The sequence below is a fragment of the Pollachius pollachius genome, assembly GCF_949987615.1.
Source record: "Pollachius pollachius genome assembly, chromosome: 4".
Lineage (NCBI taxonomy): Eukaryota > Metazoa > Chordata > Actinopteri > Gadiformes > Gadidae > Pollachius > Pollachius pollachius.
The window spans coordinates 6,122,812-6,141,087 of record NC_136937.1 but is presented as its reverse complement, the minus strand read 5'-3'; the positions used below and the strand labels follow the sequence as shown (position 1 = coordinate 6,141,087).

At 51.8% G+C, this 18,276-nt stretch overlaps 1 protein-coding gene across 1 annotated transcript in view; it reads left to right on the top strand.

The window, feature by feature from the left end:
- Positions 1-18,276, top strand: part of cog5 (component of oligomeric golgi complex 5) — a 46,751-nt gene that overhangs the window by 11,436 nt on the left and 17,039 nt on the right. The window contains exons 7-10 of the mRNA XM_079735904.1: positions 8,154-8,284; positions 11,088-11,247; positions 15,492-15,604; positions 16,575-16,652. Of these exons, the coding sequence (XP_079592030.1) occupies positions 8,154-8,284; positions 11,088-11,247; positions 15,492-15,604; positions 16,575-16,652 (482 nt within the window). The remainder of the gene's footprint in view (positions 1-8,153; positions 8,285-11,087; positions 11,248-15,491; positions 15,605-16,574; positions 16,653-18,276) is intronic.

Sequence of the window (18,276 nt, the reverse complement as noted above, 5' to 3'; positions counted from 1 at the left end):
GGTGAGAGCTGATTGTGAATTAGTGAGAACACTGACACCGGTCCCTCCCTCCCTCCCTTCCTCCCTCCCTCCTCTCCAGGGCTGTTGTACAACCGGATCAATGCTCTCTTTCATTAGCTGCTGTGTCCCGCTGTTGTCCCCTTACGCCCAGGCCTGAGGCCCCCAGTGTGTCCCCCTCCGTCAGCTCTCTGTCCTCTCTCCCTCCCCTCTCTGTCGTCTCTCCCTCCTCTGTCTGTCGGCTCTCCCTCCTCTCTCTCTTGTCTCTCCTTCCTCTCTCCGTCAACTCTCTGTCCTCTCTCCCCCCTCTCTCCCTTCTCTCTCTGTCATCTCTCTGGCGTCTCTCCCTCCTCTCTCCCTTCTCTCTCTGTCCTCTCTCCCTCCTCTCTCCCCCTCTATCTGTCGTCTCTCCCTCGTCTCTCCCCCCTCTCTCTGTCCTCCCTCCCCACTCTATCTGTCGTCTCTCCCTCGTCTCTCCCCCCTCTCTCTGTCGTCTCTCCCTCGTCTCTCCCCCCTCTCTCCCCCCTCTCTCTGTCAGCTTTCCCTCAGCACCGAGATACGAAGACCGGCTCAGTCATCCTTTATTTATCCACCTATTCCTCCGGCCGTCCTCCTCCTCCTCCTTCTCGTCTCTCCTCCTCGTCCCAAAGCCTGAGCTCCACGTTATAATCCACCGTATTTCGATTTCTCCCGGGCGTCGCTCCACGGAGACACCGAGAGAGAACCTGGATCTGTGGAGCAGTGTGTTCTGTGTTCTGCCTCCCTGGATGTCCTCTGAGGTAAGCACCTGAACCCAAGGTCAGAGTGCCCGGTAGGGGTCACCGGCGGGGGCCCCCTTGCTGGGGGAGTGGGCGTGACCCCGTCTGACCTTCACCGCTTCCCCGGAGCCTCAGATGGAGAGACAATGGGTCCATGCGGACGGTGACATCATCTCGGCCAGGCGGCTGTCGCCAACGGTTACGCCTGGCCCCCACCCATCGCCTTGCGTGTTACAGACCTGAGGGGGGAAGGAGGGTGGTAACTATGGGTTACAACTGGTTAACCAACAGGAGGCGACGGGGAACATCACAGCCGCCTCTGCCATTATCGCTTCATCTTCTTCGTCTCTGTGTGTGTTTGTGTGTGTGTTAAAAGGTTAGTTGTCAGTAGATTGTCGTGCATCTCAGGAAATAGTTTTTTAGATGTGAAAATGCTACTCTAGGCCGCTACAGTATTTAGCTCGGTCTGTGTAGCTAACGCTTGGCCGCTACAGTCGTTAGCTCGGTCTGTGTAGCTAACGCTTGGCCGCTACAGTCGTTAGCCCGGTCTGTGTAGTTGACGCTAGCCCGCTACAGTAGTTAGCGTGGTCTGTATAGCTACGCTAGGCCACTACAGTCGTTAGCTCGGTCTGTGTAGCTAACGCTTGGCCGCTACAGTCGTTAGCTCGGTCTGTGTAGCTAACGCTTGGCCGCTACAGTCGTTAGCCCGTTCTGTGTAGTTGACGCTAGCCCGCTACAGTAGTTAGCATGGTCTGTATAGCTACGCTAGGCCACTACAGTCGTTAGCCCTGTCTGTGTAGCTATGATAGGCCTCTACAGTAGTTAGCATGGTCTGTGTAGCTGATCCAGCTTGTTGTCTTCACTATGAATAATTAAGTACTTGTTATTGACAGTCAAACGTCGGATATGAAGAGTACAGTTTCATATCTGTTTATCTTGTTATTTCAGCAATTGTAAGGCTTTTGTTTTTGCTGCTTAAATGTATCCTAGATTAATTGGATAGATAGATTCACTCACCAGGCTCTATTGAATAGAGCTTGATTCATAAGATAGATTCACTCACTAGACTATTTTGAAAAGAGCTTGTTTCATGAAATAAATTCACTAACTAGACCAGTGAATAGAGACAGAATAATCTGATGGCATAATCTCCCACGAGGTTCAAGTGAATAGAGTTATGTTCATTCAGAAGGATCATCGTATAGTGATAACAATCACGTGTTCCAAATTATCATAGGGCTTTGTGTGTGTGTGTGTGAGTGCATGTTTGTGTGTGTGAGTGAGTGTGCTGCACGTGTGAGTGTGTGCATGTGAGCCAGCGTGTCTGCGTTTGTGCGTGCGCGTGCTACACATGTGTGAGTGCTTGTGTTTGTGCGCGCGCATGTGAATGTCTGCTAGTGTGTGTGCGTGCGCATGTACTCTCTGCTCTTCACGCTGCTCCTCATCACCTGAGAACCAACATCGCTCTCGTACTGAACTGGGCTGCGTGGATATGCATTAGTGACCACACACGTGCACGCTGTGTTCATAACGAGTGATTACACACACACACACACACACACTCTGAGTTGATGTAAATTAGTGAGTACAGACGCACACGTGTTATTCACACACACACACACGCTGTTGCTGTCTGTCCGAGTGAAAGCAGACGCAACCCCTTGGTAGCACCCAGTCCCCCAGCACCCACCCCATAGCACCCACCCCACCCAGCCCCCACCCCACACAGAACCCACCCCAGACACCCCACCCAGCACCCAGCCCGCGGAGGCACCCGGCGGTCCCCACTCTCTCCCAGCGCGTGGCAGCAGGCAGGTATTTACCTCGGGGAGGGGGCCGGTGTGCCGCTCTCAGACGGTGTAAATCCCGCTCCTCCTCGTAGCGCTGCTCTCCTCGTAGCGCCGGCTCCTCCTCCTGTCTCCCTGCACCTCCTCGTATCTCTCCTCGTCCCAGGTGCCTGAGAGCCGCTCCTCGCGGTGTGTTGCTCCTCTTGTTGTGATTAAGCTGCTCCTCCTCCTCCTCCTCCTCCTCCTGCTGCTCCTCCTCCGACGGTGTGATGGCGGTCTGCCCTCCAGGGACGCCCGTCTCTCGGACTGAGGAATCACAGCTCCGAGTGGCAGGTCACTCTCCCAGGAGCCAGAGAGAGAGAATGTGTGAGGGAGAGAGAGTGTGAGGGAGAGAGAGAATCAGAGTGTGAGGGAGAGAGAGAGAGAGAGGGAGAGAGAGAGGGAGGGGACGCCTGCTCTCCTGCTCGCACCGATGTGCTCGGTTCCCTCTGCTTTATCTCTCTGCGATGGTCCGTCGATCTCTCTCTCTCTCTCTCTCTCTCTCTCTCTCTCTCTGTCTCTCTCTCTCTTTCTCTCTCTCTCTCTCTCTCTCTCTCTCTCTATCCCCTTTACACCTCCGCTGCTCACTAATTGGTTTCAGATCACGGCTTTAACACTCCTGCACTGCCAGCTCGTTCCTGGGCTGTCGTCTCTCTCTCTCTCTCTCTCTCTCTCTCTCTCCCTCTCTCGCTTTGTACCACTTTCTCTCTCCCCCCCTCTGTATCATCTCTCACTCTCTTTGTATTTCTCTCTCTCAATCTTGTTCTGTAACTCTTTCTCGCTATGTATCTATTTCACTCGCCACCCCCCCCCCCCCCCCCCCCCCCCCCCCTCTGTCTCTCTCTCTTTCGTGTCTCCGTACCGCCCGCTTTCCTAAGTGTGTTTGCCCTCTTCAGGGAGGCCGGCAGGGTAACCGTGGCGATGAGGATGCTAATGGACGCATCCTGTTCCTCCTCCACAGCTGTCTGTGTTTGCAGAGGGAGGGCAAAGGTCAGCCACCGGGGATATGTGGCTAGTAGTGTGTACGCGCTCGGGTCGATTGTGAAGCCATATTCACTTTAAGACATATTACACCTTGTTCCCCTAGTGGCCATTAGGGGGAGTCTGGGAAACCTCAGAGGCTGGGGAAACCATGACGACGCAACGGAGATGCTTTCTAACTGCTGCCTGGACCGGGGAATGGATCGCAGAGCTAAAGAGAAATGTATTCCATTTATAGTGCGTTTCCATTGAGTTGTCATGGTTTCCCCGAGGATTCTAGAAGGTTCCTCCGGCCGAGTCACCACTATGGCCTCTAGGTGGAGGGGGCCCTGCACAACAAGGCGGGGGAAGCGTCTTAAGAAGGATGGGTCCAGAGTCAACTTAATAATAGTGTTGTCGCGTTGATGTTGCCGTATCGCTATGGGAACGCCTCGTGAAACCATGGCAGCCTGAATCCTCTGTGCCTGTTCATGGTGACGCGAGCAGTGGCCGGGTGTGTCTCCTCTGTGTCCGCATCGGCATGGCAACCACAGAGACGGTGGGACGGGAGCGGCGGGGTCGGACCCGAGTGCTGGCAGAGAAGATTGCGCGTTACCTTGGTGTGGTTCAGACAGTACTCCCCCCAGTGTGGGAGTCTCCCCCTCCGCTGTCGGCCGTGTCTCAGTCTCCTGACGTCTCCACCGAAGACTTCGGCACGGCTGATGAGATTAGTATCGATCGGATATCGCTCTCGGGGAATATTAACCATGTGCAAATAAATAAATGGTGTGGAGTGTGTTGAGGACCTGGGGGGGGTGGGGGCTGGAAGCTGTGTGTGTGTGTGTTGGGGGGTGGGGGGGGTGGGGGGGGGGGGTCTGGGCCTGGATGCAGAGCTCTGGTCCCTCCCTGCCTCATCGCTCAGACCCCTCTGTGTTTATCCAAGCGGAGGGGAAGCAGAGGGACGCTCTCCAGCCTGCTTGTGTGTTTTGATGCTGACACACGATCCAGCCCCTGCCTGTTGTGTTTTATTTATCTCACCGTGGCTCCCCCTCTGATACGGGCGATAGCGGGGGAGTAAAGGGAGGAATGGGGAGGAGACGGGGGACAGAGGGGGAGGAAGGGGGAGCAGAGCGGGGGAGAGGGGGAGACGGGGGACAGATGGGGAGGAGGAGGGGGAGAGCAGTGGAGACGGGGAGGGGGGTAGGAGACGGGGGACAGAGGGGGAGGAAGGGGGGGAGAGCAGGAAACACAGGTGGAGAGGGGGAGGGAGAGGGAGAGGAAGGGAGCAAAGGGGGGAGGAGAGGGAGGGAAGGGGGAGATGGTCAGACACTATTCTGTGTTGCTCTGAAGGAAAGGGAGGGAGGAGAGAGAGTGGTGTCACACCTCAGATTGATGTGAGCATCATAGAGATCGAGGTAGACGGCCACATAAATGTTGGCCGCACGCATTTATACCCCCCACCGTGCCCCCGAGACGTAGCCTGTGGGACCCCCGCTCGCGGGAGGAGGATGATGCTCGCGGGGGGTCCCACAGGGAGGGAGGGAGGGAGGGAGGGAGGGAGGGAGGCTTCTGGGTACAGCCAGGAGGAGTCGTGGGTTCTGGGAGGGAGGAGTAGGAGAGAGGGAGGGAGGGATGGAGGAGAGGATGGGATGGAGACGGAGAGAGGGGGAGGAGGAGAGAGAGAGGGATGGAGGAGGAGAGGATGGGATGGAGACGGAGAGAGGGGGAGGAGGAGAGAGAGAGGGAGGGAGGAGGAGAGGATGGGATGGAGACGGAGAGAGGGGGAGGAGGAGAGAGAGAGGGAGGGATGGAGGAGAGGATGGGATGGAGACGGAGAGAGGGGGAGGGAGGGAGGAGAGGATGGGATGGAGACGGAGAGAGGGGGAGGAGAAGAGAGAGAGGGAGGGAGGAGGAGAAAAGGGGGAAGAGGAGGAGAAGGAGAGAGGGGCGAGAGATAGGAGGAGAGAGCGGGGAGGGAGGAGAAGGGAGCGTTGTGTTGGATGATGTCATGCGCTGACGTCATGTGATCCGTTGTGACTAAAAACCTTCACAGAGAGTTTCCTCATAGTTATAAATCCATCACACTTCAGCTGTATTGCCAGTGCGTCACCCCCCCCAGATCTCTGGATCCTGGAGGGTGTGTGTGATGCATCCGAGGGCTGCGCAGGCTGACCTTGCGGCGCCGGTCCTGAGAAATCACTCGCGTCCTTGATGGAGGCGGGGTGATCGATCACAGCAGAGCACTCACGCCGGGCCCTGATGTCATGCTCGGTGTTTAGGGGGTCCGCCCTGCGTTCTGAGGTTCAATGTCAGGTTGGCAGAGTGTCAATTCAGTGTGGATACACTCGGATAAGCGTCACACACACACACAGGCACCAAAATAAACCCACACACACACACCCACCCACCCACACACAAATAAACACCCAGAAACACAGATAAATCCCCCCACTGCCAGAGTCTGAGATGACCTCCACAGAGCTGGGATATATCCTCTGCTCTCCTGCTCTCCTTGACTTAAGAATAATACCTTACCACCCCCCCAGGCACAACCCCCATCTCTACCACAACCTCCACCCCCACCTCTATCCCCACCCCCACCCCCACCTCTATCCCCACCACCACCTCTATCCCAACCCCCACCACCACCTCTATCCCAACCCCCACCACCACCTCTATCCCCACCACCACCTCTATCCCAACCCCCACCACCACCTCTATCCCCACCCCCACCCCCACCTCTATCCCCACCCCCACCACCACCTCCAGCACCAACCTCCACCACCCCTATCAGCACCTCCCCAACCTCCACCACCACCACCACCACAAACCCTATCTCCCCATCCCCACCACTTCCACAGCCTCCCCCACCACCACAACCACCACCACCCTCTCTCCCCAACCCCACCACCACCACCACCACCCTTTCTATCACCCCTACAATCACCACATCAGGACAGTGTGTGTACGGCAGCTGTCCCGATGGGGACAGACTCAAGATGCGTGGCTGAGTGCAACAGACTTGTTTTCAGAGCTCCTCTGCATCTGGTTAGTGTGTGCAACACTGACACGGTGGCTTCCTCACACACACACACACACACACACGCGCGAGCTGCCACAGGTCGCACTTGTTGTGTCCCCCATTTCCGCTGGCGTTCGGTCAAGCTTTAAGGGAATGGGTTTGATTTCCCCTCCACCTGCATTAGTCCGAACCTCGCCCTAACCACTTAGCAGTTGGGCCCAGCCCCTCTGGAGCTGTTGAGGTTTTTAATTGAGCTCTGCTCTGTTCCCCTTTACAAACTCATGGGTTGGGCCTCCCGCTGCCTCCAGAGGAACGAGGAAACCTCCTGCGGAGGCCACCCCTCCCCCTTCTCCACCTCCTAACCATCCTCCTTCTCCACTTCCTCCTCCTCCTCCTCCTGCTGTTCCTCCACCTCCTCCTCCTCCTGCTGTTCCTCCACCTCCTCCTCCTCCTGCTGTTCCTCCACCATCTCCTCCTCCTAACCCTCCTCCTTCTCCACTTCCAACTCCTCCTCCTCCTTCCCCTTCTCCTCCTCCTCCTCTTCTTCCTGCTGTTCCCCCTCCTCCCCCTTCTCCATTTCCTCCTCCTCCTCCTCTCCCTACTACTACCCCTACTCTTCCTCTTCATCCTCCCATCCTCCTCATCCTCCCCCTGCTCTTCCTCTTCCTCCCCCCCTCCTCCTCTTCCTCCTCCTCTTCCCCCTCCTCCTCCCCCTCCTCCTCCTCCTCCTCCTCTCCCGTGAGGTAGAGAGTACCGTGCCTCTCGGTCTCCAGTTCATCCCTCTTCCCCCTCCCCCTCCTCCTCCTCCTCCTCTTCCCCCTCCTCCTCCTCCTCCTCCTCCTCTTCCCCCTCCTCCTCCTCTTCCCCCTCCTCCTCCTCTTCCCCCTCCTCTTCCCCCTCCTCCTCCTCCCCCTCCCCCTCCTCCTCCTCCTCCTCCTCCTCCTCTCCCGTGAGGTAGAGAGTACCGTGCCTCTCGGTCTCCAGTTCATCCCTCATCCCGCTCCCCGGGAAAAGGGGCCCGCTGCATGCTGCTGGGTTCGCTCACACAACACAGTCCTGGTCCCCCTAACCTGGGGCATGCCCCCCCCCAGTGTTCAGGAGACAGAGCTGTTTTTCCTGTTCTGGGGGAAGTGGGGATTGTGGGGGTGGGGGGGCGTTTATCTTCAAAGGTTATTCATCAAAAAGATGTTTCTCTGCTGCTTGCAGAAGGACGGTCAGAGTATTCTTAGTCTTTACGTCCCCTAAAAACACAAGATGAGAGATTCAATGGGTTTCCATTACGTTAGATTATATTACATTGCATTTATTCTATAACGTTAGATTGCATTTGATTATATTGTATTACAAATCGAGGAAACGATTTGATTGAGTGAGATTGTACGTTGTTGACGCCAGTCTGTGATTCATTTGGTCTGATGATCTGCGTGGTTTACAGACATGGAATCGGGTCGTAACTGACTCAGATGGGAGGGTTAGGTGGTGATGATGTTGTGATATTGGATCCCAAGGTCCCTGCCGATTGTTCTCCCTGATCAGAGCTGTTCATGATGATGATAATAATAATAATTGTGTGTGTGTGTGTATGTGCAGACTACCTGTCCCAGGGCGTGGACCTGAGTGGGATCGAGGTGATCGAGAATGAGCTGCTGCTCATCAGCAGGTCCAGGCTGGAGGTGGAGAACCAGGCCAAGAGACTGCTGGAGCAGGGGATGGAGATCCAGGTACACACAGGAAAACACACAGACACACACACACACTGGAACACATACACAGGAACACACATACACACACACACACACACACACACAAACACACAAAGGAATGCACACACAAACAGGATCACACACACACACACACACACACACACAGGAACACACACAGGAACACATACATACAGGAACACACAAACACACACACACGGGGACACAAACAGCAACACACACACAGGAAAACACACACGCACGCACACAGGAACATGGGTTCCTCCACACACGTGTACATTTGTTTTTCACACATGAGTAACTGGAGTGTGTAGTGTGTGTTTTTGTGAGGTAACTGAAGTTAGTGTGTGAGGTGATAGAAATTCAGGCCGCTGCCAACGGTTATGTGACCTAGAAACACCCCCATTCCCCTGTGACCCCGCCACGTGTGTGTGAGTTTCTTCTGAGAGAAAAGACGAAACTCCACTATACTCCTACTCCACATTTTCTCCCAACCTTTTTTCTCGTTGCCTCTTCTCCCTGTCTCCTCGTCTCCCTCTCCTCTCCCCTCCTCTCTCTCCTCTCCTCTCTCTCTGTCTCCTCTCTTCTCCTCTCCCCTCCTCTCCCCTCCTCTCTCGCCTCTCCTCTCTCTGTCTCCTCTCTTCTCCTCTCCCCTCCTCTCCTCTCCTCTCTCTTCTCTTCTCTTCTCCTCTCCTTCTCTCCTCCTCTCCCCTCTCCTCTCTCTCTGTCTCCTCTCCTCTCTTCTCCTCTCCCCTCCTCTCCTCTCCTCCCTCTCCTCTTCTCTTCTCCTCTCCTCCTCTCCTCCTCTCTCCGCTCCTCTCATCCCTCCTCTCCTCTCCTCCTCCTCAGATAAAGTCTCCCCACTGTCATGAGGTGGATTGGGCTCTTAAAGACGAGCCATCTCACGTAGGCCTCGTGCCTGTGGTTGAGTGGGAGCCGCGGGATGGAGATGTCTATATTTGAGGCGTATCGATTGAGATCCGAGGAGAGGCCATTAGAGGAAAACAGGGCTACATCGCTGTTCCTCCTGCATGCTCCAATCCCTTGAGGCCCGGATAGAACTGGAGCTAGATACAAAACGGCCCGTCCAACTCAGTCTCACACCTAAAACATATCGCAGTTCTTTTTTTTTTTTTTAATGCTTTATTATATAGTGAGATAGAGGGGAGGGCATGCAGTATATGACCAAAGGCAAGAATCTAACCCGGGTTGCCGCGTTCAGGACTGAGCCTAGATGGTACGCGCTTTCAGGGCCGGGACTTTCATTCACAAGTTGTGTTGAGGCTGGAGATCCACGGAGCCGGTGGTTGTTATTCATAGCTCCAAGATGGCTGGAGCTTCTTGTTCGTTTGGCTCCGAGTGCGACGGCTCTGCCAACACTGGGGAATAAACAAAATATAATCTAGAGCCATCCCAACACACACGCATAGAGAACAACACAACAACAAACAACACACAAACATAGCGAACAACACACAACAGACAACACACAGCTAACAACAAACAACACACAACCCACAGCACACAAAGATAGCGAACACTACACAACGAACAACACACAGTGAACATCACACAACACACGCTCACACAGTGACAGCAGGTGAAGCCCTCCCATCCTCCCTCCTCCTCAGTTTCTCTGGCGGCTATTTCGAGGTCTGCCTTCAACTTCCTCCGTCAAGCTGAACGTGTGAACGTATGGAACTGCTATTGTGTGCATTCAATAAATGCACACACACACACACACACACACACACACACACACACACACACACCATACTACACAAACCATACCACACACACACACTCTCACATGCACATCATTCTACACACACACACACGCACCATACTAGGCACACACATGCACAGAGACACAGGGGCCCCCCCAGAGGCAGTGCGTGCTGTGTTATGTAAGGGGCTGGACAGTGTGGGTGCTGTGGGCCGGCTCTGGGGCCAGCAGAAAGACTCTCCATCTGCTCCGCCCTGCTAACCCAGGACACCGGCCCCCAGCGGCCGCCTTGGTGGCCCCGCCATCCGGCGACCACCCAGCGCTGCGTCTCCCTGGGACATCCTCGCCGTGTCTCTGTGTCCGTCTCCGTGTCTCTGTTACTGTCTGTCTCTGTCCCTGTGTCTCTGTCTGTGTCTCTTTCTCTGTCTGTGTCTTTGTGTCTCTCTATGTCTGTGTCTCTGTCTGTGTCTCTGTATCTGTCTCTCTGTGTCTGTGTCCCTGTTTATATGTGTATGTGTGTCTGTGTCTCTCTGTCTGTATCTCTGTATCCGTCTCTCTGTGTCTGTGTCTGTGTCTCTGTCTCCGTGTCCCAGCAGGTAGGGCTTACAGGTTTGGAACATAGTGCCTTTCTGTTAGCGGGTTCTCGTCTACGTCTCTCTTCTCGTTTCTCCTCCTCTATCTCCTCATCCCCTCAACTCCTCCACCCCTCCCTCCACAACAGAACATTGTCCTCCTCTTACAAAGAGATTTTGTTTCCTTTCATAGATTCCCCGCCCTCATTAACTCTGTGAATCATATTTTTAGCTTTTTCTCACCTCCATACTGGCAGGCGTGTGTGCGGGTGCGCATCTGTGTGTGTGTTTGTGTGTGCTTTGAAACTCATTAACCTGATTTGATCCGTTCCAAATGTAACACTTTCTCCTTCTCTCTCTCTCCTTACTTCTTTCTCTCTCGCTGTCTCTCTGTCTCTCCCTGTCTCCCTCTGTCTCTATTTCTCTCCGTCTCTCTCTCTCACTTGTGTCTCTCTCTCTCTCTGTCTCTCTCTCTCTCTCTCTCTCTCTCTCTCTCTCTCTATAGAACCCCAGTCAGGTGGGCACGGCCCTCCAGGTGTTTTATAACCTGGGCTCTCTGAGGGAGACGGTGGGGGGCGTGGTCAGCACCTACCACGGCGTCGTCCGGGACAACGTGAGCTCCGCCCTGGACATCAGAGGTCTCACCCAGCCCACCAGCACCAGAGGTCAGGGGTCACGGCGGGGGTCACGCCCCTGTGTTTGTGTGTGTGTCTTATTGTACTTGAGAGAGAGGTTGTAATTCTCCATTTATTTATTCAGTACACGCACTCACTCACATACATATACACACACATACACACACACACACGCACAGAATCTCTCTCTCACAAACTCTCACAAACTCTCTCTCTCTCTCTCTCTCTCTCTCTCTCACTCTCACACACACACTCACACACACATACACACACACACGATACGAAATAATGACCTCATTTTCATTTAGAAGACAGTGGTAAATCGCTAGTTGGCCTAGTTCCTGGTTTGGCCGCTCTAAATTAGCTGGATGTGGAGCATCCCCGGCCCTGATCTGTTGGCACGGCCCTCAGGGAGGGTAGAGAGTGTTCTCCACCACAGCGGTGCCCGTGGACGGGGGGGGGGGGCGCCTGACCCAGATGTGACTGAGGCACAGCTTCGTACCGTAGCGCTGTGTTCACTAGGGGGTCCACCAGGACAGACTCGATCCACACGGCGGCCATCTTGTGTTGTCTGCCGGTGGGGAAACCATGGCGACGCAGTGGGGAATGGGTTCTAACCGGGTGTTGGAAGCCGTGACGACTCAGTCGGAATGCGCTCTAACCAGATGGGGTTGCGTTGGCATGTTTTCCCGACGCACCAACATGGCCGCCAGATGCTTTCAAATTAGCGAACAAAGGCAAACGTTTGCGAACATTTCAATCAAACATTTTTATCATTCGCTAGCAACCTTCTGGTTACTAGGCAACCCATTCCAGGGGTTGACACTTAGGTTTCAAAAGCACTTGCCCATCGGGCAAGTACAGGTCATGTTCAACTTGCCCGAATGTGATGTTCACTTGCTCAAATTATAATCAGAATCATGAACGGGCCTCTTTTTGCCAGGCACCTGGCCTGGTTCTTGGGGGCTCAGAAAACTCATCCTAGCTCAGACTGAAGCTGAATGTTAGCTTCCACACATGCTGTGTTTAAAAAATAACAAACTTCTCTTTGTTTACTTATTTATCGAATGGTCACATCGTGCCAGGAAGTGATTTCAGTCCACCGTTGCAACCTATTAAAGCTATCGCCCAGTTATATGTAGACCTGCATGATTTTATGCAAATCTACATAACTAAATGTCAGAGGTAGTAGCAAAGATATGTCTTTATTAACTTTCACGTTTCTTGTAGCTCTAACTGAATAATCACAATCGCGTTTCTAGTAGTGTTGTCAGTCACGATACTGGATTTTCTAACTTCGATACTATACCTGGAAAAATATCGATATTCTATACCATTTTTGATATCAGGGGAAAAGTTTTGTTCAGGAAAGAACGTACCCAAAGTAAATAGAGTATATCTCCACAACTGCAAGGGTGATAATGTCATCTTTGTGTCAAAAGAAAGATTGTTGTGCAAGTAAAATATTCAATGGGGATAAAACTTGGTTAAAGTGAATAAAGCCATGGAACACAGCATAAGTGGAAGATAACATTTCCACCTAAAATAATTATCAGTTGGTCGTTATCAGTTGGGAGCACTGTCTTACTATGAGACACAAATAAAGGTAGATATCTTACAATTTTGACACTTGACACCTCTATTTAAAGTGTAGGGCAAATATAATCGAATGCACCAAGCCAAACACTTGCAAATACACATATTGCTACTAGATTGCGTTGAAGAACATGTTTTCTGATTGAAGGCAATAAACCTTTTTCCTAAGAAACCTTCTCTCAAGGTACGGCCACACCAAACGTTACTCGCGTTAGGGGCGTCGAAAATCGGCATTTTTGCGTAGGGAACCATTGGTTTAGGCGCGTAGACGTGTTACACGCGTTAAAGCGGCGCGTTAGGGGCGTTAGACGCGGCAGACGCACGTAAACGCACTAACGCGCCCAACGCACCAACGCGCCGCGGACATCTTACTCTTTATTCTGGGTGGAAATAGTAACATAGTTACGCCATTAAAAGTGTTTATGTAAACATTTTTAGCGAGAAATGTGCATTTTACTTTCATAATGTTCGCTCGGTGAATGTGAAGGATGTTTGGTTTGATAGTTATGACGAAGAGGGAACGCTCCATTCACTTGCATGGGCAGCGTCTTGGGTTGCTAAGCAACCTCAACGTCTTTGGCGGACTATTTCTCTGCTGATCAACACTACGAATGCTGAAAACACACCACACACCATGTGAAGTTATTTAACCCGATTATTGTTATTTATATCCGAGATTATTTAATCTAACCCGATCTAAGGTCTATCATGCACCCAAACACGGCGGCGTTTGGGTTTCCTACCTCGGACTCCTAAATACAGCGCAGCGATGGTGGCTGCGTAGGCGCGTTAGGCGCGTTGAACCATTTTTGTGACACACAATGATCAAGCGGCAGGTTAGGCGCGTTACGCCTGATTTCCACCGGGGACGTACGCGCCGCGTAACGGCTGCGAACTCTGCCCTGCGTCCATTTTTTACCGGGCGCGTAACGGCAGCGTAGCGCTGCCTTGCGAGCCAGCCGTATTCACGCGAGATCACGCGATAATCCTAAACCTAATGTACTCACCTTCCACTCCCAAAAATACTGCAATTAAATGCCAGGCTTTGTCCTTTCTGACATTGTCCTTATAGAAAGGATGATTTTTAAATAAAAGATTTTTTTTTTTTATTGTGTGTTGTGATAGGCTACATGAGCTGAGTATTGTTTTATTTTGAAAATTGACCGGATGCTCTATGGCTTTTACTTTTTCACTTCCTGCCCGGCTTGATCTGCTCTGTTGAAATTGACGCGGTTCAGCAACGGCTCGCGTCAAAAATAGAAGTGCTGCGCAATGATAGCGCTGCGGCGCGGCGTGCCGCTCCTGGGACGCTGCTGAGACGTTCCGCAGCGCGCCCGGTGGAAATGGTTTCATTGATTAGAGTGGCAGCGATCAGCAGCGGTTACCGGTGGAAATGAGGCTTTACACGCGTTATCCAACGCGAGTAACACGTTCAGTGTGGCCGTACCTTCAGTCATTGATTGTAAACACCATGTTTAGTTGCAAAATTTGGCCCAGACACTGGATTATCTGTTTATGGTGGTTTTATGCGATCAGAATCAACTTTGTGGACAAAAATCACAAAGGTAAAACTTCATTTTTGGTTGTTAAAAGAAAAGGGGACGTTTCTTCTTAAGTTGTTATTTGCGAGTTTTAGTCACAGAATGATATGGTTTGGACTGTTGAAATAAGTGGAGGCTCAGCTTTCATATAATATATAGTTTGTGAGGGTCCAATTTCGGGAAAAAGATCGCTATTGCTGTGCATGCGCACAGTTATGAAACTCAAAACCGTGTTCTTGCATATGACTTTCCTTGGCAATTTACCTCAGTCCAAAGTACTTCCAAACCGCACTCCTCCATCACTACTCCATTTTCCTTCTACCTAAACCTTTCGCGGAGGCGCTGCACTTGAGATGCTAGCTGTGTTGGCTAACCTTTAGCTAACACCGTCGAATCAATGCCAGAGACCGCACTGCGAGTGAGTGACAGAAGGCGGGGCTATATTCGCGCGGAAGCGATGCGTGTCTGTTAACTCGCTGTCCGAGAGAAGAGAAGACAGCGCGCTGATCAATTGCAAATACTTATATTTTGTGTGATTTTGCGGAATAAAAGGTTGTTTTGCAGTTTCTAAAAACACTTAATAAATAGCCTTTATATTAACATCCACCCAAAATCCACTTGCCCGTTCGGGCAACCAGAAATCAATCTCAACTTGCCCAAATATTACTTTTAGTTGCCCCGGGCAAGCGGGCAACCGTTAATGTCGAGGCCTGCATTCTACCTAGTCCTGATCCACATGCCACCCCAATAAAGGTTCACAGACCAAACGCACAAGTGACGTCCTGAACGGACACCCACAGCCGTTGCAGGTTCTAAAAGGTGATATATTTTACCTCCAGGTGTGCCGTTTTGAAAATCTGTCTCTTCTGACATCACAAGTCCATCTAGATGTGTGCTGGATAGATCAGTCTACCAGCCCCCCCAGTGGACTGTAGCAAAACGCTGCTCATCTATCTGTCACACATCTAGGTGGACACTCCCACTTGTGATATCAGAAGAGGCAGGTTTTGAAAACGGCTTGTAGCAGTTAATCGCACTCACACCGGGTGGTATAATAGGTCCCCTTTAACACCCTCGCCACGTGAGACACAGTCCTCAGAAGCATCTTCTCGAGCGTCTGTGTGGTGCCTTGCTCAGGGGCCCCCGGCAGGGCGGTGCTCCCGACGCCGGGCAACACGGCGGCGTTCCGCGCGGCTCTCTGGACCAACCTGGAGAAGCTGATGGACCAGATCTGCGCCGCGTGTAAGCAGGTGAGACAGGGGTCCATCATGTGATCCAGAAGATTAAGAAGAACCAAAATGGCGGCCGGGTCTACCAAAAATGTCATCATAACAAAGAGCTATTATTAATTTATCTATTATTAATATTATTATAATAATAGTGAAAAAGTTGATGAGCAGAACTATTAGATGACTAGATGACTCCACCCGCGGGACCATAGAGCTAAAATACACCCAACACCTATCCTATTTATATAACTATCATTATAGATCAAACAAGGAACCGATATAGATCAAACACATCCTGGATGGTTCCCTGGTTTATCTTGGGCTGTCACTCAGGCTCCCTGCAGACGATCGCTCCGCCGGGGGTCACGTGTTCATCTATTCCTGGGGCCCTGGTCCCTCCCTCTGGGCACCGACGGAGCGAGAGACAGGCCGTCAGCGGGCTGTCTGACACAGGGCCCGCCGCCCAGGGGCTGGGTCACTGCAGAGGGTCCGTGGGACGCTTACATTACATTTACATTTAGTTCGTTCAGCAGACGCTTTTATCCAAAGTGACTATCAACTTTCAAAATGTCAGAAGGAGAAACAACAATATATAGCTGTCGGTACAGTCAGGATGTTCTTAGAACCAAGTGCCAAGCACTAACAATCGCTAGGTTAACCCATTCCCTGTATACGTCAAAGATAGCTAGGATAAGACGCTACACAATGCTAAGTACTATTTTTAAGTGTAGGACCAAATAAGTCAATACATGTCAAGGTAGCTATAAATAAATAAATATTATGCAAGTTGCAGTGTTTTCACACTGTAGGTACGAAGGCTTGAGACCCCATTGCACAGAAATGAAATGTATAGCCAAATACAAGTGGTGTTTAGGTGGGAGTATATAGTTATATCTGCAGATTATAGTTCTGTATTTGTCTGTTTGGGTCACTGAAATATCTTGTCCATCTAACTAAGGTCCAAATGTGGTTGACCTTTGACCCCCAACAGATCCAGCATCTCCAGAAGGTTCTGGCCAAGAAGAGAGACCCTGTCACTCACGTGTGCTTCATCGATGACATCATCAAGGTGAGAGAGAGAGAATGAGAGAGGGGAATGTAACCATGGCAACAATGCTCCTAACCACTTGCATCCCTAGCAGATATTGGTTGTTTGAGTCCCGGTGATCACCGTGGAAACCAGTACATCCCTGTCTGGGTTCTGGACCAAGATGCCCCTTGTTATTATTGATCAATAATGCACCAACACACATGGTCTACAGACCTTATTCACCTGGCAACCATCTTGGATGTAGACACTGTCACATCACCCACCTAGCATTAAGAACCAGGATGGAACCAACTTTGAACCAAGGTGGCTGCCAGGGGAATCAGCCCCTTTTGTCCATTCCATTGTTACCCCTTTTCCACCAATGCGGTTCCAGTGCTGGTTCGGAGGCAGTGCAAACCTCAAATCGGTTCCTGGCTTTTCCACATAAATAATCCTCAGCACCAACTCCACGCTGGTCCACAAGCAAGAACCAGTGACGTCTATTGCTGGGTTAGCGGAATTTTAACGCGTTAATTTTAACGCGTTAATTTTAACGTCCTGGCGCGTTCATTTTAATTTTAGTCCAGAAACAAGAACCAGTAAAGTCTTGTACTGAGTTAGCGTCATTTTAACCCTTTAACTTGAAGTGGCTCTACTCTAGCCCTAAAGTCTGTGAAAAATCAGGCTGGTTCTTTGGGAGTTGGCGTGTAGAACCAACACTCAACCAGCACAAGCACCAGCCCAGCCCAGGGTTTGTGTTGGTGGAAAGGGGGTATGTGTGAACGTCTGTATGAACGTGTTGTGTGAACATGCGCATGAATTGTGTGACTTTACACTTCAGACCCTTGTTGTTCGTCGACCTGCTGTTAGTGTGTCCATCTAAAGAAGAACGCGGCAGCTCTGAGGTCGGATGGCGGTGTCCTCACCTCGGCTGTTAATGAGCGAGCGTTGAGACTGAGACGGTGGTAATGAGAGAGAGACAGAGACCTTAGAGTGAGGCAGAGAGAGGAGAGAGCAAACAAGGCCAGGGTGAGAGATGAACAGAGCAGAGGCAGACACACTTGGCCACATCTGGGATGTAAATATAGCACTGAGCTGTCTGGCCTTATCTCAGCCTGTGTGCGTGTGGCACTCGCCTGTCTTTCTGTTTGCGCCCTGCTTACTGTCTGTTTGCCCGACTGTGTCTTTGTCTGCCTGTCTGGGGGTCCGTCTGTCTGGCCGCAGGTCTGAACATTCATTTATTATTCGTGGTGTTTATCCACCGCGGGTCTCAACCCTACTGCACTCGACTCTCCGACAGTTTAACTACACACCTGAGCTGTGATTGGTCCTCTCTGCCCTGTTGCTACCGACCTGAGCTGTGATTGGTCCTCTCTGCCCTGTAACTACAGACCTGAGCTGTGATTGGTCCTCTCTGCCCTGTAACTACAGACCTGAGCTGTGATTGGTCCTCTCTGCTCTGTAATGACAGACCTGGGCTGTGATTGGTCCGCTCTGCCCTGTAACGACAGACCTGAGCTTCGATTGGTCCTCTCCGTTGTGGCATGATTTCGAATCGTTCTCGCCGATAAGAAAGACATTTCGGATTTCAAATCCGATACTTCAATTTTCAAACCACTGTCTGCTGCGTAAATTTACCGTTGGCTCTGAGACCGATGGAGCT